The sequence below is a fragment of the Daphnia pulicaria genome, chromosome 6 (genome assembly GCF_021234035.1).
Source record: "Daphnia pulicaria isolate SC F1-1A chromosome 6, SC_F0-13Bv2, whole genome shotgun sequence".
Taxonomy (NCBI): Eukaryota; Metazoa; Arthropoda; class Branchiopoda; order Diplostraca; family Daphniidae; genus Daphnia; species Daphnia pulicaria.
The window spans coordinates 9,454,771-9,466,981 of NC_060918.1; the positions used below are offsets into that span (position 1 = coordinate 9,454,771).

Sequence of the window (12,211 nt, forward strand, 5' to 3'; positions counted from 1 at the left end):
TTCCTTAAAAGTTTTTTATGTTTTACTAAGTTTAAGTTAAAGGAATTTTTAAACTTAAAATAAGATCGGGAATCTCTGTCTTAGCAGACGAGCTTTGTTTAATTGTTTTGTTTGTGGCTTTACTGAAACACCGAATCCCGTAAAAACGTGAAATTATTATGGAGTTGAACATGCTTACAGCATTCGGAAAGCAGTTTGTTCGTGGTATTTCAACTACAGCTTGCGCTTGTGGAAAACGCAACTTTAAGAAATTTCCTATATACAACAAACGCGGAACGAAGGATTTTAAAGCAAAACAGGCAAAAAGTCCTCATCCAGATGTCCCGATTCACAGTAGGCCCAAATCGTTAACTAAAGCATTTAATAAGACACAGTAGGTTTACAATTTATCATATCTTACAGCTTATGGAGTCAGACCCATTGGATACAAAAATGGGTCTGCTTTTGTGGAAATCAAAGAATTGATTCCCGAAATCATTGTTCCTGACTTGACTGGTTTCAAGGTAGAAATAGTTGCCATAAAGTAATTGATTTATCAAATTGATACATGTTTTCCTGTTTCAGCTGAAGCCCTATGTATCATACCGTACGAGTGACATTGTGCAACCACCTCTAACTCCAGAAGAATTGTTTGGTGCAGTTTATGTGAAGAAAATAACCGAAGACTTTAAAGCGGGAAAGCTGGGACCAGACAACCAGTCTTTAGAACCCAGTGCTGCAGAGAGACTCACACCTGAAGAAGCAAAAGAAAAAGTTTCATCAATTAGAAGTGACATTGTATGAATAAATGTCTTTATTTCTCATTAATTTTTCACTTGTGGATCAGTTTGAATACATAGAGCAATATAGATATCCAACCATATTTTTTTGATAGAGGGTGTTGACAACATTCATGTTATATAATATATATGATATTATGGGAGAGGGTTCGTCGCTAACACATTTGATATAGGAAAGGACTTGTCGAAGGTTATTGCTTGACTAGGTTGTGACTTAGTTCATGTATCGTCGGTATAACAGCATTGCAATTCTTGGTAAAAAGGTGCATCGACACCACATTATCATCTCGCCATTATGAGTGTCTTTCATTGTTTCCATATCCTGGACGAATCGTATCTACCAGACAAATGATATAACTATGAATTGGGTAAGGGAAGATGATTCACACTTGAGATGCTGGAATAACAAAGGATAGTTCTTTTTTTTCCTTTACACAACTCTGGTTGCATAATGATGTGATTGTTCGCCTAGTTAATTACATTTATGATTCGGGGAGAGGTACAGTGTACACAAAATCCTTCCCGGATTTTCTGTTTCCCTTTTGCTATGAATATATTTATTATTTAAGGTGGCGTGGGGCTTAGATCGCAGGCCGCAAGGGATGACGGCAATCGGCACCATTCATCCAACTCGGAGGTGGTTTTCATCATCATAGCCGTCATTTTAGGATCATCCGGATCATGATCGGGAGAGACTTCCAAACTACCTTCGGCTTCGGCTATAGGATGACATTGAGCCGAAACGGGTGTGCCCAGCTGCACTGGCTGTTGCTGGGCTAATTTGTAGGAGACTTGGCGCAATACTGGTCTAGCCCGTTGCTGTGTCTGCTGTTGCTGCTTATGAACCAGTTTTGATCCTTCGTCTCGACTGAACTGCAGACAAAGAGCCTTATGCTCCCGGTGAGTCTCTGAGAGCAGCATTACACCACCTCCGCTAGACGACCCTTCCGGCGCAGTTGTTCGCCGTGGGCTGGCAGGCATTTGCACGACTCCCGCTTGTTGACACATTAGTCCGTCCGATGCTCGCCGCCCTTCATGAAATAAAGCAGGAAGCTCTAGACCTTGAAGCCTTTGCTGCTGCTGCTGCTGTTCGTTGGGCTGTTGATGAGATTCAACCGCCAATCCATCCCCGATTAGAGTTTCAAAAGTAGAGCCTGCGCTACCCATGGGAGATTGGCCCGATTCAGACCAATCCTCGACTCCTTCATCAACGGAATAGGTGTTGCTTTTGACTGTCTTGACTGACATGGGTGGAGTTGATTCCATCAATGGTGAAAGGAGTGATCCCCCTACGGATCCTCGTTCCGAATCGACGCTGTCGCCACACGCCGAATCCCGAAGAGGTGGACTGTGCGTCCACAAGGGCGGGCGCCGGCTGGCACCAGCAACGGGTAGAACAGGCTGGTCCGGCGCCGTAGCTGTCGTCTCAACGATTGATCTTCTTTGTTTGGATTGGGATGACTGTGGTAGTTCTCCCGTCGCCGACAAGTGAATCCGCCGTTCCAGCAGCAGATAATAGATGGCGGCGTGGTGATCGTATCGTTGGTGAAGTACCGACTCTTTCGTTTTCACCGGATCGACGCCAAGGGATTGCATTAATCGCAAGATTTGTTCGTTGACGGCTTCGTCCGGTTCGTTTCCGGTCGCACCTTCCATGATCACCGACTCCTCCTGAATGGCTGGAGCTTCTATTAGCATCCAGCGATGCCTTTTGACTTGCTGGAGACCACAGCGCTTGGCAGGATCGACAACCAGCATTTTCCGGATAAGCGACTCGCAATCTATACATTGAATAATTTAATCGTTATTGAATCATTCATGAAATTCATCGAGGGGACAATAATGGATGGCTCACCTGCTGAGAGGAAGTAGGGAATGCGGAATCGACCAGACAGGACCCGATCGCGGAGCGCTTGTAAAGTGGCGCCGTCGAACGGCAAGGCTCCACAGACTAGAACATAAAGCACCACGCCCAAGCTCTGCATAATCCAGCGAAGACAACAAAACAAACAAAAATCAATTATAAGTTGTAAGCTCGGAGTGGAAAAACTTAAAAGGATAAGAAGGCGGCGATCGATGTGGAATTGACAAATGTCATAAAAGCTCAATTGAGTGAACTACATACCCAGATGTCAACTTCGGGACCGGTGTATTTCTGACCGAGGAAGACTTCGGGAGCCGCGTAGGGAGGCGATCCGCACCAAGTGTCCAAATGATGTTCTGAAGACCAAAAGTTGCTGAACCCAAAGTCGGCGATCTTGACATTACCCTGTGCGTCCAGCAACAAGTTCTCGGCCTTTAAAAAATAAAGAAATACAAAAAGAGAGATAGTGGAAATCTTCCCCACTCTAAACAATTGGAAAGAAAACAAAAGTAAAGTAGCGAATGACATACTTTTAAATCTCTGTGAACGATGCGCCGCTGGTGGCAATATTCAACAGCCGAAATGATCTGCCAGAATTTGCGTCGCGCCACGGTTTCCGACATTCGCCCTTGCCGCGCAATATATTCTATTGCACGAAATCACACCAAAAATAGAATCCAGTCAAGCCAAAAGTTCAACAAAGCGCCATCGATGATGACGTCCATCAGAATATAACAACAGCTGCATTGACGTACGAGGGGGGAATCATCAAAAGAGAAAAGATCCATCCGTCCGGGAGGAGAATCCGGCATCGCCCACGCATAAAATCTTTGGTCAATAGACATACACTCGAATAGGAGAGCGGATGACGTTGGTTGAAGCCCGTATACAGTTAGTCTGGGCTAGACATGTCGGTAGCGCTCTAACAAACACCCCACAAAAGACTGGCTGGTCATAACGTGATATAGTTAGTCTTTGACCTTTTCGTGGCCTTATCGTAAGGGTGGGATTTCCGACGGCGACGTCGTCATACTCTGGTACAATGACGTAAAACAACTTGAAGGGGGGCTGACCTTTATCTCCCGCCTACAGCTCTGCAGCCTAAGTTCAGACCCAACTAGTATTATGGTATGCGACGACTTTACCCTTATCAAATCCAGCACTCGAGTGTGGTGACGGTCGCGGATGGCAAACCCCGTTTCCATTGGTTTTAAAAAGTGAAAAAAAAAAGGAATAAAAAGAGTCGCAACTAGAATAAGTGGTCGGGGGGAAGTGTCGAATAAGCCCAAAATGTTAAATGCCATGAGATAAGATATATAGAGAGAAAAAGTTAAATCTATCTAGCTCTATTCTCAGCTCATGATCGAAGCGAAGGGGGCCTTGTTACTCTGCTAATGACGTCAAACGTCACGTGCTCACGTCCCAGCAGTCTCTCTTCAACGTGAACAACGTCCAAGAAACCCACTCTACACACATCCCTTTACACTAAGGCTCTGTTTGGTATTTTCATTTCGCCTCTTTTTGTGTGTGAGTCTATTTCTAAAATATTTCCCCCCGTTTCATTACGAGAGGAACGCAGGCAGCTAAGAGTATAAGAAGCCAAAGCAGACAGACGGGAATTGGAGGAAACACTTTCTTTTAAAAAAACGCCAAATGGAATACTGTAGACTGAGAGGAAAAGGTGTCTACCATTCAGAAGTCAATGCAAATAGCAAATAAGAAAAACAACAAATAGAAAACAATGTCTAAACCCTGGAATAAGGGGCTGCCATGATCACTTTTGCCATTTTCATCTGCTGCCGCTGTTTGGCTCCACTTTCCATTGAACAGTTAGACGGTGCGGCTGATTAGATTTGCTATTTCTTTTGAGGCTTTGACATTTCAAAGAGTTGCGTCAACAACAGCCATTATTCTCTATTGTGACGAATCTCCTGCATAATAATATGGCATGTCTTTGGCGTAGATTCTTATTCGATTCAGTCCGCAATCTGCGGCGCACTCGTTGCGCCGGATGGTTATGTTTGTTTTCGAATCGAGGGAACGAGGGCTCGTTTATTTATGGATGTCTGGCACAGTGGAGTGGGAAGGACTCCATGTAGGAGGCATCCAACTCACGACAGGAGAATACGTTCGGATCGATGTCACCGAATACACACTCACCAGATCCTAGCAAGCTGGAGATTGGAGCGTCAAGCAAAAAAAAGTTTCGCATCGTGATTTACAACTCCCGCCCCGGCGATTCAAGTCTCTCCCTCAGGTCGATCGAAATCAATTCATGAAAGATTCAGTCTTGTAGTTCAAAGGCCGCTTTGCCTCTCTCTTGAAATCCATAATGGTGGATCCAGACTTTCTCTTTACTGGATTTTCTATACCGCGGCCTCTCCGCACCGCCGCCGTGCATCCAACAATCTGGCTCAAATTCCATTTCCTCGTTGCACAATATGTCAATACGAGATTACGACTGAGTCGACGGATGGATTCAAATTCGAGGGGGTCAAGAAGAATCAGGCACTGGGGACACAACACACGCCAGGGAGCTCTAAAACCGTCTCCAACAAAGTTTGACGTGTTCGTTTGACGTCATTCAAAAGTTCCGCTTTCAAAGGATTCCTCATCCATTCCTTGCTCCAAGTAGCGATGCGTATCACAACGTCAGAAATCCTGCGACGCTGTCCAATTAGAATAATCTCTTCCCCGTGCAGGACGAGGAAAAAACATGGGAGATTTGTCCGATATGGGACGAGGGTACTCAACTGTTGTTGTTTCAATCGATGCTGTGTTCGTCAGGTCAGTTTAACTCACGGGTCTCATATTTAAACGACGTCACTGCTGTACTTATTTAAATGACAACCCCAAAAAGAGGGAAAGAGCACAGGAAAAGAAAAATGTCCAAATTCGTCTAGTCAACAGATCAATAAGTGGGTTATCACGGTACTGGGTTATCCACTTTGGGGCGCCGTGTCCCTTTTAACAATCAGTTCCAAACAGAAAATCCGGGACAATCATGAGGAACGTTTGATGTCATTCGGCTACCACTGACGTGAGTGCCTTGACCTTTTCTTAGCTTGTTTTTTTTTTCACACAACAGAAATCTCCATAATAATGGGCAAATAAAGAATCGCACAAAAGGGGACAATCGAAGTCCCGTCAGTTCACCCGAACGCGGCAATAAATCAGTTTCCCAGAAATGTTATTAATCAAACTTTAGTCTGTCGGAGAATGGTTTTTCGCAAACGTCATCCACATCTATCGGACGGTGGCATTACATTCATTAATCATTAAAAGTCAGATCAACTACTATTACTATTGGTCTAACTTGAAAAAGAATCGTTTTTAGTGGATAATAAACGACGGACGTGACGGACCCGGACAAGATCATCTCATTTCATTAGGGACGGGACGTTACATAACGATGAAAATCACACGGGGAAAATAAACACGCACGCATAGTATAGAAGCCTAAATGCATTATTTTTTAAGACTTACCGAATATTTCCCCCTGTCTGGCGTATTCGGAAACCAGGTAAAGCATATCATTCGTCTCCATCACCTATGTTAAACCAAAAAGAAAATACATCAATAATAAGGTTCATCACGCGTGTCCGTTGTCATGTTTTATTGGATTTTCTATACTATCAATGGTGTGAGGATAAGAACGCGGCAATTGGATTTTTATGTTCTCCACGGACGGAAAAGTTACCTGGTAAAGGCGGATGATGTTGTCGTGTCGGAGCATTTTCAATATTTGGACTTCACGGTAGAGTTTACGCAGGTTGCTTTCGTCCAATTGGCTCTTGTCCACAATCTTGATCGCCACCTATAAACATTTAAACATGCAATCAAATGGGTATAAAACAAGCTGTTCGCAATCATGATGTCTCTCGGATGTTTTCACTAAAAAGTGCCAATAGCGTCACAGTCGCGTTCTGTGTGAGCGAGCCCATAAAAGCGGCGCCGTGCCTCGTCATACACACCAGACAATAAAAACTTGCAGGCTTCTTTTTTATATTTGTATATTTTATTTTGATTCCTGGCAGAATAACGTTCAAGATTTTTTTTAGACTATTTTGGCAACGGCAAATTTTTCTAACCTTTGGTATTTTTTTCTTTCGTGTCTCTTTGGAAACAGTTCCACTGAACTATTGAATTTTAGGAAAAGGTCATTACACTTTTTTGGGTCCGTGTACCGTGTGAAGTTTGTTATAGTTTACCACCATTGTTCTTTTGACGTCAGCATAATGCTGGTTACATTAGAACTTGGTTGATCAGAATTGTAAGATGACCTTTCAAAACTGCTCTCGGTTTCAATACGAGGAGACTTTTACCGCTCAACTTCTTATCGATTTATTGGAATCCCAAGCAAATCGATCGAGATGGTGACATTTTTAGGAAATAGATTGGCCATAGTATTTGATTTGAACGGAGAATATCCTAATAGCTACCAATAAAAAAAAAGAAAAAAAGATTATCTCTGTCTTCTATGGTTATCATCAGGAACTGGTCGAACTGATCGAACTAGCCGCCATTCGTCACTTTATCGATTTTGAAACATTCAGCTGACATGTTCGCGTTATACCAAACAAAAGTAAAAAACAGAAAAGGGAACAAAGGAAAGGCAAGCGAAGTTAGACAGTTCGCAAAGAACGTGCGACCTTATGATGGAGAGAAACTTATTGAAAGGAGTCGTAATAGTGTTGAACCTGCCCAGTCTCCCTGAACCAAACTGAGAAAAAAAGATCAATTTCGATAGTTGTACTACATGCATTCGATTGCACGTCTCGTGAGATTTTGTGATTGGTACCAACCAAAGCAATACTACGGGCTACAGCAATTTCAAATGGTTCCCAGGAACAAAATTGATTAAAAGTGATTTAGGGGAAATTGACACAAGGACATTCTGGAAAGCCAATAGAAGGAAAACAGAAATAAAAAGTTTGGAAAAAGATAAAAATAAATGTCGCAAGAGATGTAGCCATGTAGGTAAAAATAACAAATGTCATATCCATGGTGCATCTCAGCAACCCACTTGGAAGTAAAACAGTCCTACAGAAACTCATGGTTGAAATCTATACGAGACTTGCGCATCGATACATAAAGAACGATTTGTTACATCCACTAGGTTGGTTTCTGAAGATGTTGATAGATACTATAGTGTCTTTGCAGATTGCACTTGTCCTATAAACTACATATCCAGTTCCAAGGAAAATGACAACAACTTCAACTTCATTTCTTTAAAACATTTCAGTCTCTAATTCGCAAATATTACCCAAAGTGTAGGACAACATTGCTAACGCATGGGAAGTGGGGTGAGGACTTAAGAAAACACGTCGATCGATTAACTGAGTCCACTTTGACTTACCTCTGTTTTGGTGATGCGATGCTTAGCCAGTTTGACAACAGCGAAATTTCCGCGTCCAATAGTTCGTTCGATGTCGTAGAAACCCACTCGGATATGATTTGTTTTGTTGCCGGTCGCGCTTCCTCCGTCGCTTCCATTGCTACCACCACAGCTACCTACTTGTTCCATCTTCACCATCTTAATACGTCCTTCATCGAAGTTCGAGTAGATCAGGTCACCAATATGACCAGACACGCCTATTGAACCCGTAGAATGTGTGTTCCCTGCAATCTGTTGCAGCAGAGCTCAGTGCAAGACCTACAATTTCAGTCAGCTCATTCCAAGCGCTTGGTCCCTGTAGACTAGAAAGTGGATTCTGTGGCTCATTCGTCGCAGTTTCCCCTCTTTTTTTATTTTTACTTCTTCTTTCAGTTTCTTGTTTTTCGTTTTCTTCGCAATATTTTTGTTGGAAGCTACGGGGCTGTTGTTGTCGAGGTATTTGGCTAGTCGTTGTAGTCGCTATGCACTAATGAGATCCGTTGCCAAGCAATGTGTTTGGAGCAAAGGCTAGAAGCACTGGACTCTTGAAAAGAAATGGAACAAAACCGTCACGAAAATGAATACGAAAACAGAGGCGAGACGATCGCGGCCAGTGGCCGCAAGTCAACCACACTTTCCGCTGTCGGATTAAAACAATAGCAGGCGATAGCGATCGGCCCCAAATGATGGTAAACAGCTCCTACAATTGCTTCAACTTCCATCTGAACCCAATGATCGCCTGTGCAGACTGAACGATTCTTTTCATTCCTGGCACACGTACACAAACAAGCGCACTACACGGTTCGTTCGAAACGAAGGCGCCAAAATTCGAAAGGGAGAAGAAGAAAAAAACCCTGAAGACGACGACGAGAGATTATGAGCCGACAGGTCGCGCTCGGGAAGTCACAGAACAACAGACGGTGGCAAAGAGAATGTCAGACAGAGGCTTGTGCGAGGCAATGTTTTCAAGACGACTGACAGGCGCCGACTGTGTTTTCTAGACTTTGCTTCCGCGAGCCAGGAGCGAGAAAGGAGAAGCGGGGATATTTGTGAGTTGACATCCCACCAAAAGGCAGGTGGATGGTGGAAGAGACGAATGCTCCTCCTCTCCTGTTGTGAAGAGAAGAAAACCAAAAAGGGAGGGTGGGAGTGGGAGGAAGGGAGCTTGCGTCAGCAATGACGTCAATGGCGTGACGTCGGTTACCGTCTCCGCTGCGGCTTTTATCGATTGGATATGTACGCCATTCCCTTCCACTGTGGCTGTTTTCTCCCATCCGTTCCCATCGATATTATAAAACGCCATCGACTATTTACTCTAGAAAATCATTGGAAGAAGAGGAGAAGGAAAGGTATAGCTAAGATGTTCTAACGACATGGTTCTAATCGGCTTTGAACGGAGGACCCACACTCTACCTATAGCTCTCACATCCATCACATTCGATTAACTTCGAGCGCGCAGCATTCTTTTATTTGTTGGCAAGTTGGTCTACGTTGTCGACGAACTACTCCCGACTCATTTCTTCGCACCAATCAAAAAGGAAAAGCAGCTGGCCATCGATCCGTCATGTCTTTCGTTGGTTAGGCAATCGCTCGTAACACTAAGAAAAGGATTCATATCACCTTTGGTCCACTCTGCGACGTGCGTCAGCTCCTACATAACCCATACCGATTTTCCTTATTCGAAACATGTGAAACGCAAAGGCAAATTACCTATTCAATATGCTTGTGAACCTGCAGAGTGCAACGTAAAGTAAAAATTTATACAAACTGTATATGCTTTAGGCCATAGAAAAAGATAACGCGACTGAATATTTCATAATGATACGGACAGACATATTGATAGATGATGACTTCCAAGGTGTAAGCAGATCATGACGAAACCTGAGTGTAGCTCTGAGCCCGTCCACTGCAAGTAGCGTAGCAGGAACGAATCAACCAGTAAACACCTTGAATAACCTTGTGGACAATACCTAGAAAAACGAGCACGAAAAATAAGACGAAAATAAGAGATTACAAAAACGCCGCAGTTTCATTTCTTCTGACTGTGTATCGATCTGGTGTGGAATAGATACGGGCAAAGTGGGCGGGAAATGATGAGACCCAAGAAATTCTCCCTTTATGTGAGTATTTGTGAGTGAGTGCGTGAGACAGATTTCGAGTGGGAGCCGTGCTTTTCATCATGGCGAGGAGCTGACGTGTAAGAACCGAAAGAGCGCAACGATAGATTAAGTCTTCGACAAAGGGAGCCCGTGCACAGTTTTATTGGTGTGTCAAACGCGTCGTGACGCGCAGGCAACCCGTTGACCAATCAGTCGTATTGGCGTTCTGACGTCAATGCAACAAAGAATACAGTACGTTTCGAGACGGCTCAAGTTTGGATAGTTGCCCACCGAGGAGCACAACGAAGAACCTTGCTGCCCGGCCCTTCTTCAAATTCAGTTGGCTCGTCATCTCTCGCCATCAAAGACATACTGAAAGGGGAGTAAAAGCGTGAGCTTGTTTACCTGCTGACGTATACACGCCTCCTACGATGGCACAAAGGCGGAGAACAAAGCGCAAGAGAGGCGGTGCGTCTGGAACAACTCGGACTCTTAGTGGAGCCACATCGTATCTGATGAAATGATCCAAGAGTCATTATTTAGCCCAGTCGTTGAAGATTGATTTCGTTTATCTTTTTACTTGAAATAAATCCCTGGAATCCCATGAGATCCTTTTTGATGGCCAATGATTCTCGATTGGTTTCGAACTGAATATTGCCACGTCTTCATTGAGCCATGAATTCCGGATGAAGCGGAAACAAGTGATTCGATTTCCGTTGGCACGGCGGTAACAAAATATTGGAATAACATAGCTCCTGCATATATTATTGAATATGAGTCTTAATTCATTGAAAATCGACAAAATAACCAAACCTTTGTCGGTGATGACTTCATCGCCCTCAAGGGGCTGTATTAACGTCGAACTGTGTCCGAACGAAAATTTATCAATTCTGTGTGAATAATTAAATCGCTCGTCGTCCATCATTGGAGATAAGTGGGCGTGCGCGCGCATTGGTAAAGGCAGAACTTTACCGGCTGTTATGTGAAAATTACCAGCCACCTTTGTCAGCTGTAGCGTACCGTGTAACCGGCATGCGTCAGAGGGTTGGCTCGGCACGAATTCTCTGCATTTCAAGAAAATGTTTATGAAATTTAACATCAACCCAACAGAAACTTTTCAATTGCAAACCTTGATGGCATTTCTCCAAAAAGATTTTGGTAGCCAGATTTCCATAACAGCTGTTGGATCCCATGAGGTTTATCTCTGAGAATACTGTTGAGCCTTTGAGCAGCCTCGAAATGGTTCCTCTGTCTGGGGCTTAACTCGAACCAGGTATTTTCTTCTGTGAGATGACCAAAACTAACAACACTTTGCCCCGTAGAATCTAAAACATCTGCTCCAATATCTAATAAAAAGAAGATTCCTTGGTGAAGTTAACCATGATAAAACAAAATAATTTATCTTACATCTGCAAGGCATTGCTACTGTCATATCGACATTTAAATCCATCCTGGTGTCAAGATCATCATCGGGAACAAAATGAAACTTCACCCCGGAATGTATAAAGTCATTAACTTCAGAAAAAACCAAGTACAGGATGATGAAAATGCATATGAGGGAAACTAAATAAAACACAAAACATCAGAAAATATTTAAAATAAAAATGTTCTGAGTTGACAACATACTGGTGCCACCTGATGTGGTTTTTTCCTTGTAGGTGTCAGGAACCTAATATTTCATAAAATTATTACTAAAACCTGATTTAAGATTAGCCACATTTTTTGTCAACAACCTTAGGGAATGCATCGAGTTCGATTACAGCCTTTATTTTGTCTTTCCTTCGTCGGTGCATTTTAAAATAAGTGATGTATCAGTGAGTATAATAATTATTAGAATTTTTGTATCTAGTATATGTCATCACAGAACATCTGGACGATACAGAACACTAAACTAAAAGTGTTCCCGAGTAGAATACATATGTTTCAATATTTGTGTTTTCGATAAGACATTCCCGAGGATAATCAACACACCGGTAGTCGGTTTTGAGTTTAAACTTCTGTTGCCATTCACTAGATGTCTATAGTACGCCTCTCCCACACGCCATCTAGCGTCGCAATCGACCATCATATTAATCGTATTCAAATTTCTTTC

General features: G+C 43.1%; 3 protein-coding genes across 3 annotated transcripts; 1 reads left to right on the forward strand and 2 right to left on the reverse strand.

Annotated features, from left to right (window-relative positions):
• The first annotated feature begins 73 nt into the window (after positions 1-73).
• On the forward strand, positions 74-850 carry LOC124343352 (39S ribosomal protein L41, mitochondrial-like). Its single transcript, XM_046796683.1, has 3 exons — positions 74-333; positions 403-503; positions 565-850. Exons 1-3 carry the CDS (start codon positions 159-161, stop codon positions 781-783), a joined length of 495 nt encoding a protein of 164 aa, XP_046652639.1. The 5' UTR covers positions 74-158; the 3' UTR covers positions 784-850.
• On the reverse strand, positions 778-8,994 carry LOC124343188 (serine/threonine-protein kinase SIK2-like). Its single transcript, XM_046796408.1, has 7 exons — positions 8,003-8,994; positions 6,344-6,460; positions 6,130-6,193; positions 3,174-3,289; positions 2,905-3,075; positions 2,635-2,758; positions 778-2,560 (listed from the first exon to the last, which is right to left on the reverse strand). Exons 1-7 carry the CDS (start codon positions 8,177-8,179, stop codon positions 1,344-1,346), a joined length of 1,986 nt encoding a protein of 661 aa, XP_046652364.1. The 5' UTR covers positions 8,180-8,994; the 3' UTR covers positions 778-1,343.
• A 777-nt stretch (positions 8,995-9,771) lies between these two features.
• On the reverse strand, positions 9,772-12,089 carry LOC124343287 (endoplasmic reticulum-Golgi intermediate compartment protein 2-like). The gene is made up of 8 exons (XM_046796571.1): positions 11,853-12,089; positions 11,746-11,788; positions 11,527-11,682; positions 11,249-11,465; positions 10,933-11,183; positions 10,700-10,874; positions 10,525-10,631; positions 9,772-9,990 (listed from the first exon to the last, which is right to left on the reverse strand). Exons 1-8 carry the CDS (start codon positions 11,910-11,912, stop codon positions 9,890-9,892), a joined length of 1,110 nt encoding a protein of 369 aa, XP_046652527.1. The 5' UTR covers positions 11,913-12,089; the 3' UTR covers positions 9,772-9,889.
• Between the last annotated feature and the right edge of the window lie 122 nt (positions 12,090-12,211).